The 23,255-nt window shown below is 35.6% G+C and overlaps 1 protein-coding gene across 1 annotated transcript in view; it reads left to right on the top strand.

Moving 5' to 3' along the window:
- The window catches only part of ZPLD1 (zona pellucida like domain containing 1), a 431,915-nt gene that overhangs the window by 151,819 nt on the left and 256,841 nt on the right, over positions 1–23,255 (top strand). The window contains exons 3-4 of the mRNA XM_053704866.1: positions 500–613; positions 21,676–21,896. Of these exons, the coding sequence (XP_053560841.1) occupies positions 508–613; positions 21,676–21,896 (327 nt within the window). The 5' untranslated portion in view covers positions 500–507. The remainder of the gene's footprint in view (positions 1–499; positions 614–21,675; positions 21,897–23,255) is intronic.

Below are 23,255 nucleotides of genomic sequence, written 5' to 3'. Positions count from 1 at the left end.
CATCTTTAGATTTCTGTAGCTATAGTGCAGTAGATTATATACCAATGCCTCACATGTGCAGTTTCCTGTGACCCCTGATATGTGAAATTACATCCTGTGGCAGTGATCTTATGCATATTTCTTGCAAACTGTACTCAACACAATTACATATGAAGAAAGTGAAACATTAAGGTCAACACTTACATGTTTACAAATAAATCACTCAACATTCTATACCCTTCTTCTTTTTCTTTTTTTTTTTTTTTTTTTACAAATAATAGATATATTATAATGTAGAAATGTTTCCAGGATATAAAAAAATCTAAACCAAATTTAAATGCTGTCAGAAAGAAACATAATGGTAAAAAGCAATGCTTTAGATTAATAGGCTTCTCTGCAGAGAGGTTTCAGAATGAAAAGGTGAAAATGTGTACCTTTTAAATCACTTATATTAAAATAAAACAGACAAGAATTTAAGTTCCGAAAGGACTTTAATTTATGCCTTTTTTTGTTCTGACAGGATTGGCCATGGACTCAATATGGTTTTTACATCTGTTGGCAGTTCATGTATTATCGGCAGATGCACAGTTCAACGGATACAACTGTGATGCTAATCAGCACAGTAGATTTCCTGGTAAGAGGTATACACTACAGCCTGAAATTAAACACAGTTTCTATTCTCTTCAATATACAGTACTTTGAGATATATATATATATATATATATATATATATATATATATATATACAGTATATACAGTATATATATATATATATATATATATATATATATATATAATTGAAACAGCGGGTGTTCCAGCACTCCGACCTTGGTAAATCGTCCAGAACCTGGGTGCAATCCTTAAAAGATATACAAAACAGATTTTAGGAATGAAGGGCACTCTCAGGATTTGTGATAATTGCGTGTCAGCAAAAGATTTTCTTTTATTGTTCTTAGTAACAACATTTGTTAATGGTCGACCATTAACAAATGTTGTTACTAAGAACAATAAAAGAAAATCTTTTGCTGACACGCAATTATCACAAATCCTGAGAGTGCCCTTCATTCCTAAAACCTGTTTTATATATATATATATATATATATATATATATATATATATATATATATACAGTATATATATATATATATATATATATATATATATATATATATATATGTATATATATATATATATATATATATATGTTTGTCAGTGCTCCTATGAGTGCCCATCAGCCCCAGTAATACTCCTCTTTGGAATTTAGGGTGGAAGACATTAAGTAATAAGAAGCCTAACACAGAGACCACTAAAAATAAAAATAAACTATTCTAAACCATACAATGAACCATAGTGGTGTCACACTTCCACAATCCACTTGTAAAATTTTAGTAATGGACAAAATGGAAAGCATATTAAAAGAAATTAGACACAAATATAGGATACATTAAACCTGTAGCAGTAGACTTAGATATGAATCAGTTCTGGGTTTTTTAATAGTGGGGCATACTTAATTGTGGGATCCCCAATTATTGCTGTTAAAAAATGCTTTTTGATCATACATCCAAGCACTTCAGCCACCAGAAGAAATCTTTGTTTAAAAGACCTTTATTCTCATTTAGTTGGGTCCAAACGTTTACAGGAGAAAGGTTCCTGTAAACTTTTGGACCCAACTAATGAGAATGAAGGTCTTTTAAACAAAGATTTCTTCTGGTGGCTGAAGTGCTGGGATGTATGATCATTTGGATTGAAAAGATTTGGCAAATCTTACTTTGTGTCCCACAAACAGGTGTGCTGTTCTCGTTCCTCCTTGATTCCCAAAAATTGCTATTTGGCCTGTGTGCAGTTTTACTTGAATTATTGTGATTCCTATGGAAGCTTCTTTTGGAACTTTTCAGATGCTTTTATCAACTTACCTGAAGAATTTTGGAAATTATTTATGGCTTCCAATTGATGGTGCGTCTTCTGATCAATGGTGTTTAATGTTTTGTGCTTATGCTTAAGTGGACAAGACCACTTTTGGTTGGTCTTGTGCTGTGTCCTGCTGAAGATACCAGTTTTTTGGATGCAGGTTTGAGAGCTGCTGGCATCTCCATTGGAAATTGCTTAGCTGCCTGTGTTGCTGTCTACTGGTTGAGGGATGATCTGGTGGGGACGAACTTTCTTTAGGATGCTGGTTGCATTGATGGTTGGTGACCTCAATGAGCAGATTTATCTTGATGTTGATCCTGTCCCTCCTGTGGATTTAGTTTGTGGAAGCACTAAGGCCTAGATTTGGAGTTTGGCGGTAGCCGTGAAAACCAGCGTTAGAGGCTCCTAACGCTGGTTTTAGGCTACCGCCGGTATTTGGAGTCACTCAAAAAAGGGTCTAACGCTCACTTTTCAGCCGCGACTTTTCCATACCGCAGATCCCCTTACGTAAATTACGTATCCTATCTTTTCAATGGGATCTTTCTAACTCCGGTATTTAGAGTCGTGTCTGAAGTGAGCGTTAGAAATCTAACGACAAAACTCCAGCCGCAGAAAAAAGTCAGTAGTTAAGAGATTTCTGGGCTAACGCCGGTTCATAAAGCTCTTAACTACTGTACTCTAAAGTACACTAACACCCATAAACTACCTATGTACCCCTAAACCGAGGTCCCCCACATCGCCGCCACTCGATTAAATTTTTTTAACCCCTAATCTGCCGACCGCCACCTACGTTATATTTATGTACCCCTAATCTGCTGCCCCTAACACCGCCGACCCCTGTATTATATTTATTAACCCCTAATCTGCCCCCCACAACGTCACCGCCAGCTACCTACAATAATTAACCCCTAATCAGCCGACCGCAAAGCGCCGCCACCTACATTATAGCTATGTACCCCTAATCTGCTGCCCCTAACACCGCCGACTCCAATATTATATTTATTAACCCCTAATCTGCCGCACTCAATGTCGCCTCCACCTGCCTACACTTATTAACCCCTAATCTGCCGAGCGGACCGCACCGCTATTATTATAAAGTTATTAACCCCTAATCCGCCTCACTAACCCTATAATAAATAGTATGAACCCCTAATCTGCCCTCCCTAACATCGCCGACACCTAACTTCAATTATTAACCCCTAATCTGCCGACCGGACCTCACCGCTATTCTAATAAATGTATTAACCCCTAAAGCTAAGTCTAACCCTAGCACTAACACCCCCCTAAATTAAATATAATTTAAATCTAACGAAATTAATTAACTCTTCTTAAATAAATTATTCCTATTTAAAGCTAAATACTTACCTGTAAAATAAATCCTAATATAGCTACAATATAAATTATAATTACATTGTAGCTATTTTAGGATTAATATTTATTTTACAGGCAACTTTGTAATTATTTAACCAGGTACAATAGCTATTAAATAGTTAAGAACTATTTAATAGTTACCTAGTTAAAATAATAACAAAATTACCTGTAAAATAAATCCTAACCTAAGTTACAATTAAACCTAACACTATACTATCATTAAATTAATTAAATAAAATACCTACAATTACCTACAATTAAACCTAACACTACACTATCAATAAATTAATTAAATACAATATCTACAAATAACTACAATGAAATAAACTAACTAAAGTACAAAAAATAAAAAAGAACTAAGTTACAAAAAATAAAAAAATATTTACAAACATAAGAAAAATATTACAACAATTTTAAACTAATTACACCTACTCTAAGCCCCCTAATAAAATAACAAAGCCCCCCAAAATAACAAAATGCCCTACCCTATTCTAAATTACTAAAGTTCAAAGCTCTTTTACCTTACCAGCCCTGAACAGGGCCCTTTGCGGGGCATGCCCCAAGAAGTTCAGCTCTTTTGCCTGTAAAAAAACCCATACAATACCCCCCCCCAACATTACAACCCACCACCCACATACCCCTAATCTAACCCAAACCCCCCTTAAATAAACCTAACATTAAGCCCCTGAAGATCTTCCTACCTTATCTTCACCATACCAGGTTCACCGATCCGTCCTGAAGAGCCCCTCCGATGTCCTGATCCAAGCCCAAGCGGGGGGCTGAAGAGGTCCATGATCCAGCTGAAGTCTTCATCCAAGCGGGAGCTGAAGAGGTCCATGATCCGGATGAAGTCTTCATCCAAGCGGGAGCTGAAGAGGTCCATGATCCGGATGAAGTCTTCTATCAACGCATCTTCAATCTTCTTTCTTCGGGAGCCATCATCTTCCATCCGACGCGGAACATCCTCTTCTTCCGACGCCTACTAGCCGAATGACGGTTCCTTTAAATGACGTCATCCAAGATGGCGTCCCTCGAATTCCGATTGGCTGATAGGATTCTATCAGCCAATCGGAATTAAGGTAGGAATATTCTGATTGGCTGATGGAATCAGCCAATCAGAATCAAGTTCAATCCGATTGGCTGATCCGATCAGCCAATCAGATTGAGCTCGCATTCTATTGGCTGCAGAATAGGGGTTAATAAGTGTAAGGTTAGGGGTGTTTAGACTCGGGGTACATGTTAGGGTGTTAGGTGCAGACATAGGAAGTGTTTCCCCATAGCAAACAATGGGGCTGCGTTAGGAGCAGAACGCAGCTTTTTTGCAGGTGTTAGGTTTTTTTTCAGCTCAAACAGCCCCATTGTTTTCTATGGGGGAATCGTGCACGAGCACGTTTTTGAGGCTGGCCGCGTCCGTAAGCAACTCTGGTATCGAGAGTTGCAGTTGCGTTAAAAATGCTCTACGCTCCTTTTTTGGAGCCTAACGCAGTCATTCTATGGACTCTCAATACCAGAGTTATTTTAAAGGTGCGGCCAGAAAAAAGCCAGCGTTAGCTACACGGGTCGTTACCGACAAAACTCTAAATCTAGCCGTAAGAGAGTGAAGCAGGGCTCAGTGGACATTGCACCTAAAATCCTGACAATTGAGGTTTTGTGTGCTGATGGTAAACAATGAAGGTCATATATTCTGTCTTTCCCTAGAGAGGCAGTGATGTTTGCTAAGAGATATGGGATAGATTGAACTTTAGAACACTTCCTGTCTGGAAGATTGGAGTGAATAAGAGTGCCCATGTTTGATCATATGAATGGCTGCTTTCTATTCCAGTTCTAGTTTTGATTTGGGTAGTGATTGTGTAAATGACCTTCTGTTGCACATTTTCCTCCTAAGTGTAAAAATTTAATTACTTTTGTCTTGTTATGTTTCCCCAGTACGATGATGCTCATTTTGATGTTGGGTCAAGATTGAATTTTTAATAGCATAGTATAATATTAAAGGGACAGTCTACAATAGAATTGTTATTGTTTTAAAAGATAAATAAGCCCTTTATTATCCATTCCACAGTTTTGCATAACCAACACAGTTATATTAATATACTTTTTACCTCTGTGATTACCTTTTATCTAAGCAGCTTCTGACAGTCCCCTGATCACATGACTTTTTATTTATTATCTATTGACTTGCATTTAGTACTGTATTGTGCTAAATCTTAAATAACTCCTTGTGCATGAACACAATGTTATCTATATGGCCCACATGAACTAGCAGTCTCCTGTTGTGAAAAGCAAATAAAAAGCATGTGATAAGAGGCTGTCTATAGTGGCTTAGAAACAGGCAGAAATTTAGAGGTTTAAATGGTATAAAGTATATTAATATGACAATGTTGTTTGTGCAAAGCTGGGGAAAGGTTAGTAAAGGCATTAACTCTCTTTTTAAACAAAAACAATTTTAGTGTAGACTGTCCCTTTAAGTTAACTTTATTTGCTGGTTTGCTTTTCAGTAGTAGCTGCCTGGTGCCTCTTTAAGCTTGTTTATTAACCATGGTTTATAATTGTGTAAGACCTGATATCCCATAGTTTGAATCTCCTAGTGTGTTTTAACTTGAGCTTCTTAGCATCCTGTAAGCTTATACTTATCTTATGCATTGTGAAGTTTTTTTTCTATTTGCTTAAATAGACTTGTACAACATCTCAAAAAATCAGTGGTTTATAATCAATGTACATTATTGTAGTTTAGTAAGTTTATTATTAAGCCTAATATGGCAAACAATCTTTATGTTAAAGCTGTTTATTAAAGCTTACTGAAGGTGTTTGTCTATGTACAGCGAGGACTTATGATCGATTGCTCACTGCTTTATTAGCAGAACTATCACTATTCTACATCACTATTCTACATAAAAAATGCCCTACCCTATTCTACATTAAAAAGTTACCAGCTCTATTACCTTACCAGCCCTTAAAAGGGCCTTTTGTGGGGCATGCCCCAAAGAAAACAGCTCTTTTGCCTGTAAAATAAAAATACAAACCCCCCAACATTAAAACCCACCACCCACATACCCCTACTCTAACCCAAACCTCCCTTAAATAAACCTAACACTACCCCCCTGAAGATCATCCTACCTTTAGCCGTCTTCAGCCAGCCGACCACCGATGGAACCGAAGAGGAGATCCGGAGCGGCAGAAGTCATCATCCAAGGGGCGCTGAAGAAGTCTTCCATCCGTTTGAAGTCAACATCCATGTGGCGTCTTCAATCTTCATCCATCCGGAATGGAGCCATCTTCAGACGAGCCTACGCGGAGCCATCTTCTTCCACCGACGACTGAACGACGAATGACGGTTCCTTTAAGTGACGTCATCTGCTCCAGATCTCCTCTTCGGTTCCATCGGTGGTCGGCTTGCTGAAGACGGCTAAAGGTAGGATGATCTTCAGGGGGGTAGTGTTAGGTTTATTTAAGGGGGGTTTGGGTTAGAGTAAGGGTATGTGGGTGGTGGGTTTTAATGTTGGGGGGTTGTATTTTTATTTTACAGGCAAAAGAGCTGTTTTCTTTGGGGCATGCCCCGCAAAAGGCCCTTTTAAGGGCTGGTAAGGTAATTGAGCTGGTAACTTTTTAATGTAGAATAGGGTAGGGCATTTTTTTATTTTGGGGGGCTTTATTATTTTATTAGGGGGCTTAGATTAGGTGTAAGTAGCTTAAAATTGTTGTAATATTTTTGAAATGTTTGTAACTTATATTTTGTATTTTTTGTAACTTAGCTTTTTTTTATTTTTTGTACTTTAGTTAGTTTATTTAATTGTATTTAATTGTAGTTATTTGTAGTGTAGTGTTAGGTTTAATTGCAACTTAGGTTAGGATTTATTTTACAGGTAATTTTGTATTTCTTTTAGCTAGGTAGTTATTAAATAGTTAATAACTATTTAATAACTATTCTAACTAGCTAAAATAAATAGAAAGTTACCTGTAAAATAAACATAAATCCTAAGATAGCTACAATATAATTATTATTTATATTGTAGCTATATTAGGCTTTATTTTAAAGGTAAGTATTTAGTTTTAAATAGGATTAATTTAGTTAATAAGAGTTATAATATTTAGATTTATTTAATTAATATTTAAGTTAGGGGGGTGTTAGGGTTAGGGTTAGACTTAGGTTTAGGGGTTAATAATTTTATTATAGTTGCGGCGGTGTAGGGGGGGCAGGATAGGGGTTAATAAATTTATTATAGGTTGCGGCGGTGTAGGGGGGCAGGATAGGGGTTAATAAATGTATTATAGGGGGGCAGATTAGGGGTTAATAAGTTTAATATAGGTGGCGGCGGGGTCTGGGAGCGGTGGTTTAGGGGTTAATACATTTATTATAGTTGCAGCGGTGTCCGGGAGCGGCGGTTTAGGGGTTAATAACTTTATTTAGTTGCGGCGGTGTAGGGGGGACAGATTAGGGGTTAATATGTATAATGTAGCTTGCAGTGGGTTCCGGGAGTGGCGGTTTAGGGGGTAATACATTTATTTAGTTGCGGCGGTGTAGGGGGGGGCAGATTAGGGGTGTTTAGACTCAGGGTACATGTTAGGGTGTTAGGTGTAGACAGCTCCAATAGGAATCAATGGGATGTTGGGCAGCAGCGAACATGAGCTTTCGCTATGGTCAGACTCCCATTGATTCCTATGGGATTCGCCGCCTCCAGGGCGGCGGTTTGAAAACCAGGTACGCTGGGCCAGAAAAGTGCCGAGCATACCTGTTAGTTTTTTGATAACTAGCAAAAGTAGTCAGATTGTGCCGAACTTGTGTGCGGAACATCTGATGTGACGTAAGAATCGATCTGTGTCGGACTGAGTCCGGAGGATCGAAGCTTACATCACAAAATTCTACTTTTGCCGGTGTAAAGGGCTTGATAACTTAGGCAAATCAGCCTCGCCACAAATACGCTGCGGAATTCCAGCGTATTTGAGGTTGACGGCTTGATAACTAGAGGCCTTCATCCGATCCGGGCAGAAGAGGTCCTCCAGCCGGGCAGAAGTCTTCATCCAAGCGGCATCTTCTATCTTCTTCCATCCGACGAGGAGCGGCTCCATCTTGAAGACATCCAAGATGGAGCCGCTCCTCGTCGGATGGAAGAAGATAGAAGATGCCGGCAGTTTCTAAATTTGTAGTTACGCTCATTTCTGGAAATCACTAGTTTATCCGACTTACGGCACTTTATGAACTGCCAGCGCCGTATATGTAATACCCCGATGTGCGAGGTGAAATTACGGGCGGGGCAGGTTCCCATGCTTGCGCTGAAACCTGCGCCATATATGTGATCACGCCCTAAGTGTTTTGTGACACTTTTTACTTTTGCAAAACAGTTAACCATAGCTCGGAGGTCGCGGTAATCATTCTAGCATAAATAGCTATTGCACTCCCATATTCACATTTACTTTCATCTAATATCTGCACAATTTAACTTGTGGGCAAACAAACTCGAAAACCCGATACTGCTCACGCACAAATGATAGCGCTCCACTCATAATCTGACCCATAATTGGTCTTGTATTTTTCTGATTACGTTTTTGAACAATTAAAATCAGAATTTAAATTAAATATCAGAAAAAAATAAAATTAATTTTGCCTTTAACTGTGGGGTGATGGATTATCTGGCCTTTGCTCAGTAAAATAAAAAAATAAAAAAAATAACATTAACATGAAAATATATACAAATTGCCTGGTAGATTTTTTTTTGTAAAAAACTGCTATTATGCAACAACCTGTAAATTATTTGGTGTTTTATTACTACATTACTACTATGGTTGCTGGATAATTAAATGCTTAAAATGACAGTCTACTCTGGAATTTTATTGTTTTTTAAAGATAATCCCTTTATTACCCATTCCCAAGTTTTGCGTAACCAACACAGATATATTAATATATTTTTTACCTCTGTGATTACCTTGAATCTAAGCATCTGCACACAGCCCCCTTATTTCAGTTCTTTTGGCAGACTTGAATTTTAGCCAATCAGTGCCCTCTCATAAACTGGGGAATGGGTAATAAAAGGGATTATCTATCTTTTAAAACAATAAAAATTCTGGAGTAGACTGTCCCTTTAATTAATTTAAAAAAATAGAGTTTAGGTGGAAAAGTCTTTTACTGTTAATGATGGACAAGGTATACTAGAGAGGATTATTTAACTTCTTAAAAAAACAAGTGCATTTTGTTCTTTAAAGACAAAGAAATATTTCACAAATTTGCTCTTGTCAAATCAGAATTCCTGTTTTCATTATTTAATTTATCTCTAGACATTATAACTTGTATATTAAAGAAAAAATGGTTATATACTTATAATAATTATCAAGGTTTTGTTACTGCCACTGAGCCTGAGCAAAATAAATAGGCTTTAAGAAACACCAGTTCCCATTCATTTTGATGAGAAACACAAAAGACATGTTGTAGCATCACAATATTGATGATAATTCTTGAAACCTGATACAGTGTTCCCACAAACCCCAATTTCTTCACACATGCCTTTACTTGGTGTAAAGTCAATAATTCAGTCACAATGCAGGGAGTGTTTATTTAATTCATGATCTCCTGCACTTAGTTAACACTGATCCCTATAAGGGGATATTATAAGTGATAAAGATGTGCATTCATGATAATTGGATATTCGTTTGAATGAATATCCGAATTAATGCACCCAAGAAAGCTAAAGAAAATTAAATAATACTGATGAAAATCGTCAGTATTCATTCATTTCTTGAATTTATTTAGGGGTTAATACTTACCTTAACACGCTCTGGAGAGTGTGCTAACCTGAACCACTTCTTGCAGCCCTAACGGGAGGCTTTGTGCTTGACTCCCAGGACCTGCACTAAAGTTAGCGCAGGCCCTGGGAATCGAGAGCGTTAAGCCAGGTGTTAGGCTCTGGCAAGAAGAGGATAGGGTTAGCACACTGTCGAGAGTGTGTTAAGGTAAGTATTCTAGCTACAGGTAAACTTTTCACCTGTAGCTTTGAACATTTACATTTTCTTTTAACAAATGTAAATGTTTAACTAAAATTCAGTATTTAAAAAGTATAAAATGAAACGAACACTGAAAAGTGCAGCCACTGGATATTTGTGCAAACAAATTCTCCTGATTATTTAGTACAAAAATTTTAGACAAACTGAAAATGTCTTGGCTGCACAGCTCTACTAACTAATCTAGAGAAAAAAATTCCTTATTGTTACTAATGGTCTGCTTCTCCAAAAACTCTCCAACTTGGAAATTACTTCACAGGGACAGAACTCATCAAATTCTCTAAGAAAAAGGATGGAACCTGAAAGTTCCACAGTTATGTAAGCTGCCTCCTGTAGAAATAATAAAGCTTTCTGAGATAGAGAATCTCACAGAAAGAGTGAGGTCAACAGGGGAGCACCTGACACTGGTATAAAATCTCAGCTTGCAGCAGTTACAACTTAAACTGAAATGTGTTCAATACAATTTAATTTGCATTTGCCTCTCTTTAAATAAACATTACTTTTCTGTTAGAGAAATAAGTGTATTGTGTATTTTGTGCAAACCGCACCTGCGTACAGCTAGGGAGAAAAAATTAAAGACTCCTGCAAGTGTAAAATTGTTAAATAAGCTGTTAGTAATAAGATGCAAAAAAATTAAAATAAAAAACTAATAAAAAAAACCTTAAAGAACAAAGCAATCAATCAAAAACCTTTAGGAAAACTTACCTAATTATTTTCAGCAGAAAATCACCATTAAAATATATTGGACTTTTTCTAGATACATCATTAGATAAGTTTTTTTTTTTTTTTTAAGGGAATCCTTAATTGGTATTACATGCATCTCTCCTTATGGAAAGATATATTACACACTCTAAGGTTAATTCTCCCACCATGCCACCAAAACATAAAGACAGAAAAGCTAAGCCCAATGATAGTTCAACAGAAATTCAGAATGAGACTATTGTAGGTAATGTAGATACCACTGTACTATTGCAACAAATGTCAGAATTATTCTTGCCACAATTTGACGCCTTAAAACAGGAGATGGTCAACCTTACTGGTGAAATTAAACAGTTTTCAGTACGTATGACCGAATTAGAATCACAAGTTTCAGATATGGAAAATAGATTTGTTGTTCAGGATCAGGCAGCTACAGCTCAGGAAAGCCAATTACATACTTTACATACAGCGTAGAATTGAAGAACTGGAGGACAGGTCCAGGCGCAATAACCTTAGGGTTATTGGGCTTCCAGAGACAGGGGAAATCCAAGATCTTTTAAATTTTGCTTCAGTTAAACTCCCTCAACTAGTAGGCAGCATTTTAGATAATATTAGGATCCCTGTAGAAAGAGCCCACAGAGTTGGGTCACTTAGGAAATATCCAGATGGTTCAGTAAGACCTAGACCAGTAATCATTACATTTCTGAATTTTCAGGATAAATTTCATATCCTGAGGTTATATCATAAAAATAATAATATTACGATAGGGACTGTTAAAATATTACTGTTTCAAGACTTTTCAGCAGAGACACAGGCCAAACGTAGGGAAATGGCACCATACTGCTCTAGGTTAATTAAAGCTAATTTGAAGGCGAGGCTGATCTACCCTGCCAAAATAATTTTAAATAAATATGGCAATATAACAACTTTTTACAAAACAGAGGAGGTTGATGTTTTTTGTCGGAAGAATGGAGTGGAATAAAAATCTGCTAGGTATAAAGTATTTAGGAAATAAATTTCTCTTTTTTCAATGCATAAGATAAGACTGTGTGGTTGTAATAAGTTGGTTTCAAGATGGAAGAAGAATAATATTGTTTTGCAGATAGCTAGATCTAAGTTTGATGGAGCGGTGTTGCGCTTTTCCTGGACAGGGGGGGGATCATTTTTTTTTTTCTTCTCTCTCTCCTGCTTTAAAAAGCAATGCATAAGCTTAATTTAGTGTAATGGAATATAGGAGAGATTTCATCACCTATTAAAAGGAAGCTGATGATAAAACGTTTGGGGGTTCCAAAACAGGATATAGCATGTATACAGGAGACACACCTTAAACCACAGGAAGCTGTTAAACTTAAAACCAATTGGGTTGGGGAGGTGGTGTTCACCCCCTACAAGAAATCTAAACAAGGTCTTGCCATTTTAATCAATAAGCACTTGAATTACCATATAACTTCAGCAAACAATGATATAGAAGGGAGATATCAGATAGAAGAAATTGAAATAAATAAAACACAGTGGAGAAAGAATTCTGGGAAGATCTCACTCTAAAATTATTTCCTTTTATTGGGAAGAATATTGTATTAATGGGTGACTTTAATATGGTTTCCTCATATATTTTAGATAGATCGAATATGAAATGTACCCCTTGGAAAAATAGAGAAACCAAACTACTTCAAACTTTATGCCAGAAATTGGCACTTAATGATATTTGGCAGTCACAAAATCCTGATAGTAAAGAGTATACATGTGTATCTAAAGTACACAGATCTTTTTCAAGAATTGATTTCTTTTTAAGCACAAAAAACATGATGGGGATGGAAATAAAATCGTATATCGGAGAAATAGCAGTATCAGATCATGCTATTATTACCCTGGAGATTAGTTGTGGGGGTCGGCACCCGGGGAGCAGTACTAGACTCTTTTTCCCTCAATATGTTTTGCAAAATATACAATTTAAGTCATGGATTAAAAATCAGTGGAAACAATTTTGCGGGGATAACAGAGAATACATGGATAGACCAGAAATATTTTCGGAGACAGCAAAGGTAGTGCTTGGAGGGGAGATCAAAGCATACTTAGTAAGAATGAAGGCAATAAGGAGAAGGAAGGAGAAGCAAGTTGGCAATGAGGTTAAAAATAGCTATAGACGGTATCTTAATAACCCATCTATCTCCCTATGGAATAAATATAAAGGCTTTAAATCTGAATTAAATTTATTACTTAAACAAAATATGATTTTGGAGGGAAAAAAACAGAAAGCTATTTTTTCAGGTATACGGGTATTTCTGCAAAATATCTGTCTAAGATCTCCGGAACCAGGCAACAGAAGAACTACATAGCTCTATTGAATTATAAAAATAAAAGAATTACTAATTTTAAGGAGATTAGACAGGCTTTTTTTAACTATTACCAGGAAGTATACTCTCCAGGCCAGATCAATAAAAGTAACAAATAATCCTTTTTGCAGGGTATAACTTTGCCTAAAATTAGAGTGAGGATTTAAAGTACTTAAACGAACCAATTTGGGAATCAGAGATAATTGAAACAATAAGTAAGCTTAAAATAGGGAAATCCCCAGGACCTGACTCATTGCCAGCTGAATTATACAAATTATTAATTGATAAAGTTCTACCTATCTTATCATCTCTATATAATGATTATTTTATTGAAAATAAACCACAGTCTCCATACTTCACTGCATCTAATATAATGTTGATTCTCAAAAAAGAGAAAGATCCTGAATTACTTTCATCATATAGACCAATCTCTCTGTTAAATCAGGATTATAAGATTCTATCAGCTATCATTTCTAGAAGATTACAAATTTGCTTAAATTATATCATCCATCCAGATCAGACTGGCTTTATGATAGGTAGGAACCCGGTTAAGAATCTACGTAAGGTTCAGATTGTGCTAGATTATTTTTGGAACAAAAGGTTGGATACAAAATCACATGTTAAGCCCGATTTAGCTATCCTGACGGTCGATGCTGAGAAAACATTCAATTCCATTATCTGGGATCAACTCTTCACTTCTTTAGAGGGATTCGGCTTAACAGGAGTTTTCCAACATTTTGTTAGGGAATCATATCGGGCTCCATTTTCAACAGTAATAGTTAATGGGGGTCTCACAGATAGATTTATCCTGAAAAAAGGTACGAGACAGGGATGTCCATTATCACCATTATTGTTTAATCTGTCCCTTGAGCCACTTGTGATCTATCTGAGACAGACACTAAAAGGAATTAAGCTAGGGGGACAAAATATGGTGTTATCTCTATATGCCGACAATCTTTTACTATTCTTGAGCAAGACTGCAGAATCGATTCCACATGTTTTGCAGATATGTAAAATATTTAACTAATTTTCTGGTTACAAAATCAATTTTGGATATATAAACTCATGCAGATAACTCCACATCCTTTTAGGGAAACCAGTCAGATTAAATACTTAGGTATTAACCTGAGTATTAATCCAGAACAATGGTATAAATTGAATTTTACAAGTTGTATTTATGGATTTCAGACTAAACTTCAAAATAGGACTAAGCTCCCAATTTCGATTACTGCTCGTGTAATGATGATTAAAATTATTTTATTTCCTAAGTTACTTTACTTTCTGCAAAATTTACCACTTTTGTTATATAAAAAGGATATTGGTTTCCTTAATAGGATTTTTAGTAAATTTATTTGGCAGAATAAAAAAACGCGTATTTCGTTTTTTTCATTAACTTTAGCTAAAACGAATGGGGGGCTGGTGGCCCAAATATCCAATTTTATAATTACGCAACATTGTCCAAATTTGCGATAGACTGGATAACGGAAAAAGGTTATGTTATGTTTTATGATATAGAAACCAGATTGATTGCTCCTTACTCCTTTTGTTTTAAAAGCAACTCTACACTGTCCTTTTGCTAGACTTCCTAGTAATATCTTGACATTGTACTCATTTAAATTTATTATCTATGCATGGCAAAAAATGTGTACGGTGATCCCATTAAATTATCGTAAAACTGAATTTCTCCCTTTGTTGGGTAATGCTGATTTTCCCCCGGGATTGGATTCACCGACTTTCCTGAGGTGGACAGATATGGGACTCAAAAGTGTGGGGCAACTTTGTGAAAATAAGATATTGAGGGTCAAAGCTTTTGAGGAACTGAGACAATGTTACGGCCTCCCGAGGGCCGATTTCTTTGCTTATCTTCAGATAAGATTTTGGATAGGGAACCTGAGGCAAGAAACAGTATTAGAGCTAGACCTCGGGAAACTAGTTGTAGTAATAAGAAACGGTCGCGAGGGGGTGAGCACCATCGCTCAGACTTATAAGCTAATGTTGAAAATACATGGCGAAGAACATATTACAAATATGCTAGTTAAATGGGATAAGGTAAGGATACATGTAGATAGAGATAAAATTATACATAGTATGACATTAGTAATTAAGGCAGCGGCTCCAGTTAGCTGGAAAGAATCACATATGAAGATAGTAAACATGGCCTATCTTACGCCATCTAGAATGGCCAAATGGTTGCAGGAGGAAGGGAAATGTTATAAGTGTGGACTGGAAAGGGCAGATATAGTGCACTGTTTTTTGGCATGCCCAAAAATGTTTCAATTCTGGAAAAAAATTAATTTTTGGTGAAAGGGCAGAGATCTCCCAGAATATCGAAGTTTCTCCATAATGTTCAATACCAGATGATTTTTGAACAGTTCAACCTAAGTAATCATAATAATAAACAAATCGGACGCTATTTTGCTAAATGGAAGCCCTATATTAACTCACTACCAGTACGATTACAACGACAGGTGGTGTTATATTTTAAAACTGCCGGTTGGGTGAGACAACATATAGAAGTTGGGGTATTACCCGAAATATGGTTTACAGAAGAAGAGTGTGTTTTTTTTTGTTTTTTTTTCCTTCCCCCTTGCTGTAAAGGAACAATGCTTTGCTTTCATATCTAGACCTCTGCAGAAGCGGAGAAATAGTATATTTAATATTAGATATATACCGGGGAATATGTTATATGACCGAGCTAGTAAGGATATATAATTATAGCAGGTCTTTGTTGGGGTGCAGTTTATGTTAGGTGTACTCTTCGTGTTGGGTGTTAGATTATTGATTAAATGTTATACCTGACTCAAGCACATGTCTATAAATTGAAAGGAGCTGCGTCTCCAAATATTTTATGTTTTCGTTTTTACGCTGTTCCCTCTTTGCTGAGTGGGGACTTATTTTTTCTGTTTGTTTCTTTTGTTGTGTTCCTTTATGACCAGATAGGAACTAATATTTGATTTATTGTTTATATGTCAATTTTGTCTGTACTTGGTTCTTGAATTTAATAAAAAAATCTTAATATATATATAAAAAAAAAAAAAGAATTGTGATCCACCCCAAAATCTGAAGTCTAAAATAATATAAAATCACAAATTGTAAATGCAACAATACTTTCATGTTATGCAGTTATACAGTATATTGCACTGGGCTCACCTCTTCTTAAAGGGACATGAAACCCAACATTTTTCTTTCATGATTCAGATAGAGAATAGAATTTCAAACAACTTTCCAATTTACTTCTATTATTTAATTTGCTTCTTTCTCTTATTATCCTTTGCTGAAATGTTTATCTAGGCAAGTTAATGTGCAGCAGAGAACCTAGGTTCTAGCTGTTTATTGGTGGCTGCATATATAAACTGATTTTCATTGGTTCACCCATGTGTTCAGTTAGAAACTAGTAGTGCATTGCTGCTTCTTCAACAAATGATACAAAGAAAATAAAACAGATTAGATAATAGAAGTAAATTAGAGAGTTGTTTACAATTGTATTCTCTATATGAATCATGAAAGAACATTTTTGGGTTTCATGTCCCTTTAACAAACAAAATGCAGGTAACATCTTTAATGATATATAGAGAAATGTGCTTGTCTATAATCTTGGGAGGGATGTCACAGTTCTGGAGGATAATTTTAGATAATCACATCTGAGCAACGAGCTTTAGAGAATCAGGGAAAAAAAATGTGAGCTGTTTCAATTCTTTTTTTAACAGCAGCTCCATTTTTACATCTCATTAGAAGTTTAGCTCATAGTGTTTTCTGTCTCTTTGTAGTTTTTTTTATTCTTTTAAAGGTTACTTCTTGTGTTTCTCTTTTTTACTTACTGTAGTTGCCATTAATGAGAATAACGTAAAGTTTAAGCATATTTTGAGTTTACACTATTGCAATAAAACTGATTATTTTGTAACTTATAACATGTTAAACATTATATGAGAGAGGAGACATTTAAATGAAAAATAAAAAAGGACAACTGGAATTACATGTTTTCATCACTAGGCATAAACCAGGTATTTGTTTAATTTCCCATTTGGATAAAAATAGGCCATATATAAAAAAATAAATATAATACTCCATTGTGATTGGTTATTTTTATTTAAGTTATCACCAAAGATAATTTATATTTACATTATACATTTATGCTTGTGTCAAATTGCATTGATACTAAGGCTACATAGACAGTTCCATTAAGACAGACCTTATGCCCAACTACAACATTACTGATTATTTAAGACAATATTTTGCCCACATTTGTTTGCTTTAGTAGGTATTACAATTTTTAAAGATGCTTCTAACATTTATTAATCTTAAAGAGTCATGATTAGCAAATTTGATTAACAAATGCACTACTGGGAGCAAGCAGAACACATCTGGTGAATCAATGAAAAGAGACATGCATGTGCAGCCACCAATCAGCACTGTAGCAGTAGTGCTTGCTGCTCCTGAGCCAAAATAGCCAGTTTAGAAGTAAACTGGAAAGTTGTTTAAAATCACATGCTCTGTCTCAATTGTGCATTAAAATGTTGGGTTTCATATCCCTTTAAGTGTCTAATATACCTGTAATATAAGACAATATGATTCTCTGATTCATATTTTATCCTTAAATGAAATGTTGTATTGCTTTTAAATACATTACATTTAATATATATATACACACACATATATACAGTATATATATATATATATATATATATATATATATATATATATATATATATATATATATATATATATATATACAGTATATATATATATATATATATATATACACACACACATATATACAGTATATATATATATATATATATATATATATATATATACACACACAGTATCTCACAAAAGTGAGTGCACCCCTCACATTTTTGTAAATATTGTATTATATCTTTTCATATGACAACACTGAAGAAATTACACTTTGCTTCAAGGTAAAGTAGTGAGTGTACAGCCTGTATAACAGTGTAAATGTGCTTAAACAATATAATCAATTACAAAGACATATTAAAAATTAAAATGGTGTAGGATTATACCAATTCTAAAACTTGTAGAATATCTTTGTATAATACAATGATTAGCAATATAATATATAAAGTGCAATTTCAAACAAAGTGCATCTTTAAGCAAGGTGCAACTAAATAAAGGGCATCTTATGAATGCGGAAGTAAAACAAAACGTATCTCCACTGCCTGATTCTAAACAAACAACCTATGCGTATATAAGAGCAGATAATAAACGCTCCCTTTTGGAGAGAACAGTAAAAGTCTCTTAAAGTGTCTCTTTAAAGGCTCCGTTATATATCTTTTCAGATGAATGTCTTAAAACTCAAAATTTGGTAATGTTCCAAGTTAACAGACTCCAGTCTGATCAAAATATGACAGAAAAAAACATAGTACAATCCGATATAGGAGTATCTTCAAATATACACCTTCCCTCCGTTCTTCACAGATCACTTACCTCTTGTTCCACTTTGGGTATTCGTTGTGTAGTGGTATAAACCTGTATTTGACAGTCAAGTGATCTCCTTACAGCAAATGGTGGTGCTTAGATTCGTCAAGCAAACAACAGAGCGCTCTGTTTGTTAGAATTTCGGACCTTTGAGAACCATCTACGCGTTTCAGCCTCAGCCTTTATCAAGATACTTCTAGCGTGGTCCTTTGCTTCTTTTATAGGTGTTTCTTCATAAGTGGCTTTTTTCTGTGTATTTATGTCTCCAAAAAGAATGCTAACTTGAGTCACGGCACCATACCAGAGAAGACAGCTTTTACTAAATTCCTAGTTCACACAGGAAGGTGATAACTTGGAACATTACAAAATTTGGTGTTTTAAGACATTCATCTTAAAATATATATAACGAAGCCTTTAAAGAGACACTTTAAGAAACTTTTACTGTTCTCTCCAAAAGGGAGTGTTTATTATCTGCTCTTATATATGCATAGGTTGTTTGTTTAGAATCAGGCAGTGGAGATACATTTTGTTTTACTTGCGCATTCATAAGATGCCCTTTATTTAGTTGCACCTTGCTTAAAGATGCACTTTGTTTGAAATTGCACTTTATATATTATATTGCTAATCATTGTATTGTACAAAGATATTCTACAAGTTTTAGAATTGGTATAATCCTACACCACCGGTGGTTTTTAATTTTTAATAAGTATTTGTAATTGATTCTATTGTTTAAGTAAAATCTCTTGTTTTTTTATAACGTGAAGAGAGTTTTTCATTATTGCTTCAAAGTGAAGAAAGTTTTTATATTTTTATATTTTTATATATTTATTATATAAATTTCTATATTCTTTATATTTTTAATGCATCACTTTTCATAGTTCATCAGTATACCTCCAGTGTGATAGTGTCTAGCTGTTTAAGCGCAAAATATTTGTTTTCTATGATTATACCTTTATTTTGAGTAGAACTGCAGAGATCTAATTCATTTGTCTTTTTTTGCCCGATACTATCACCCTTTAACACCTACCCATAATTTACTTATACTAGTGTAAATGTGCTGTCCCCTCAAAATAACTCAACACACAGCCAATAATGTCTAAACCGTTGGCAACAAAAGTGAGTACACCCCTAAAAGGAAATGTCCAAATTGGGCCCAATTAGCATTTTTCCTCCCTGGTGTCATGTGACTAGTTAGTGTTGCAAGGTCTCATGTGTGAAAGGGGAGCAGGTGTGTTAAATTTGGTGTTATCGCTCTCACACTCTCTCATACTGGTCACTGGAAGTTCAACATGGCACCTCATGGAAAAGAACTCTCTGAGGATCTGAAAAAAAAATTGTTGCTCTACATAAAGATGGCCTAGGCTATAAGAAGATTCCCAAGACCTTGAAACTGAGCTGCAGCATGGTGGGCAAGACCATACAGCGGTTTAACAGGACAGGTTCCACTCAGAACAGGCCTCGCCATGGTTGAGCAAAGAAGTTGAGTGCACATGCTCAGCGTCATACCCAGAGGTTGTCTTTGGGAAATAGACGTATGAGTGCTGTCAGCATTGCTGCAGAGGTTTAAAGGGGTGGGGGTCAGCATGTCAGTGCTAAGACCATACGCCGAACACTGCATCAAATTGGTCTGCATGGCTGTCATCCCAGAAGGAAGCCTCTTCTAAAGATGATGACAAAGCCCACAAACAGGAACTTGGTCTCATCGGACCATGTCCTGTGGTCCGATGAGACCAAGATAAAATGATTTGGTTCAGTTGGTGTCAAGCGTGAGGAGTACAAAGACAAGTGTGTCTTGCCTACAGTCAAGCATGGTGATGGGAGTGTCATGGTCTGGGCCTGAATGAGTGCTGTCGGCACTGGGGAACTACAGTTCATTGAGGGAACCATGAATTCCAACATGTACTGTGACATACTGAGGCATAGCATGATCCCCTCCCTTTGGAGACTAGGCCGCAGGGCAGTATTTCAACATGATAATGACCCCAAACACACCTCCAAGTCAACCACTGCCTTGCTAAAGAAGCTGAAGGTAAAGGTGATGGACTGGCCAAGCATGTCTCCAAACCTAAACCCTAGTGAGCATCTGTGGGGCATCCTCAAATGGAAGGTGGGGGAAAGCAAGGTCTCTAACATGCAGCAGCAAAATGATGTCGTCATAAAAGAGTGGAAGAGGACTCCAGTGGCAACCTGTGAAGCTCTGGTGAACTCCATGCCAAAGAGGGTTAAGGCAATGCTGGAAAATAATGGTGGCCACACAAAATATTGACACTTTGAGCCCAATTTGGACATTTCCACTTAGGGGTGTACTCACTTTTGTTGCCAATAGTTTAGACATTAATGGCTGTGTGTTGAGTTATTTTGAGAGGACAGCACATTTACACTGGTATACAGACTGTACACTTACTACTTTACATTGTAGCAAAGTGTCATTTTTTTTCAGTGTTGTCACATGAAAAGATATAATAAAATATTTACAATAATGTGAGGGATGTACTCACTTTTGTGAGATACTGTATATATATATATAATGAAATGTAAAACATATTGTTTTATTTGTAAAGAAAAATTAAGTTCAATTTAACAACACATTTAATAGAAAGCCAAATGTGACATTTGTTTTCATGGATAAAATTATTGTATAGTAAAGACTTTAAAGGGTAATTAAAGTCTGTATATTATCTAAGCACTAAACTCACAGCCTATCCAGAGTTAATACAGAATAAAATCACAGAAGTGCACTTTTGGAAAGGCAATTTGAACCACTATTTGTTTTTATTTTATAATTCACCTACCCATTATCTGTATTAGAATTTCTAAAAACATATTCTGTGATTAATTTAAAATAAAAGGGCTTTACAGTGGGTTAAAGTTTAGAAAACTAATTGCTAGTTTCCTTATATGTTTAAAGTACAGGTATAATTTTTGTCTAATATTAGTATTTGATTTTATGTGTAATTTGCAGCTGAAAGAGACATCAGTGTCTACTGTGGAGTACAGACAATTACAATGAAGATAAACTTTTGCACAGTACTATTTTCTGGTTATTCAGAAACGGATTTATCCCTGAATGGTAGACATGGAGATGCCCATTGCAGGGGCTTCATAAATAATAACACATTTCCAGCTGTGGTCATTTTTACCATCAACCTGAGCACATTGGAGTCATGTGGAAATAATTTAGTGGTAAGAAGAAATTTAATAAACTGAATTTTATTAATGCATTTTATAATTTCATTTTATCTATACTGTAAAGTTCAAGTTAAAGTTCATGCCATTGTAGCATTGCAAATAATGAATACATGTTTGTAAACTAAAATGCACCTTTAGCTTATACATTGGGGAATATCCCCGTCCTTCAGAAAGACAGTGTGATTTTCTTCTCATAGCTTCACACAGAGTTTTTAGATTAGGTCATTCTAGTCCATTAGAAAATGCCAGTGTTTTTTTGAATGGACAATGCTTGGAAAATTTACTGCAATCTTCTTTATGCTCTATTTACAGAAGACACACACACAAAAAATAATATTTAAACATATCAGGTTGCAAAGTGACTACATTAGAAACATGTTAAATATAGTAAATGGATATGTGCAAATGTTCAAAATATCTGCATTAGTACACCAATAGCATATAATGAATTTAAAGGGACAGTCTACACCAGATTTTTATTGTTTAAAAAGATAGATAATCCATTTATTACCCATTCCCCAGTTTTGCATAACCAACACTGTAATATTAATATATGTTTTGTGATTTTGTGATTACCTTATAGCTAGGTCTCTGCAGACTGCCCCCCTTATTTCAGTTCTTTTGACAGACTTGCAATTTAGCCAATCAATGCTGACTCCTAGGTAACTCTACAGGCATAAGCACCATGTTATTTATATGGCACACATGAACTAATGCCCTCTAGTTGTGAAAAAAATAATTCAGATAAGAGGCGGCTTTCAATGGCTTAGAAATTAGCATACCAAGAGAACAAAGCAAAATTGCTGCAAGTACTTAGGAAAGTTGTTTAAAATTACATGCCCTATCTGAATCAAGAAAGTTTATTTTTGACTAGACTGTTCCTTTAATTAGTTAATTGCACATTGATAATCAATTCTACATTGAAATGAACAAAGCAGTCAATTGCAAATCCAGCCCTAAATTTAAACTCCAGCAGCATAATGAAGCTTCAGTGAGAACAAGCCTATGGCAGAAACTGGGCCAGAATGAGAGAGAATGATGAGAGGAGCTCAAGTTTATTGGAGAGATTGGGCCAGTGCATAGGGATGAGAAAGTAGTGGATGACTGTGAATAGGTGATCCATCCTTGGGTAAACCAAAACAGGGAGAAGTTAGTAGGCCCATGATAAACACTTTAGACTGTAACAAAAAGGCTCTTTTGGTGTTATACATTCTTTATTATTTCAGTTAAATGTTTCTAGCTTTTATCATTTATTACCAGTGGTAGAAGTTGTAGTGAGAAGCCAAGTAAGGCCTAGTTTCTATTAATGTGGTAAATTTTGGAAACTTGTGACCCCCTTCCCCCCTATTTATC

The sequence above is a fragment of the Bombina bombina genome, chromosome 3 (genome assembly GCF_027579735.1).
Source record: "Bombina bombina isolate aBomBom1 chromosome 3, aBomBom1.pri, whole genome shotgun sequence".
Classification (NCBI taxonomy): domain Eukaryota; kingdom Metazoa; phylum Chordata; class Amphibia; order Anura; family Bombinatoridae; genus Bombina; species Bombina bombina.
The sequence above is the reverse complement of the archived record's forward strand: the minus strand, read 5'-3'. Positions and strand labels throughout refer to the sequence as shown.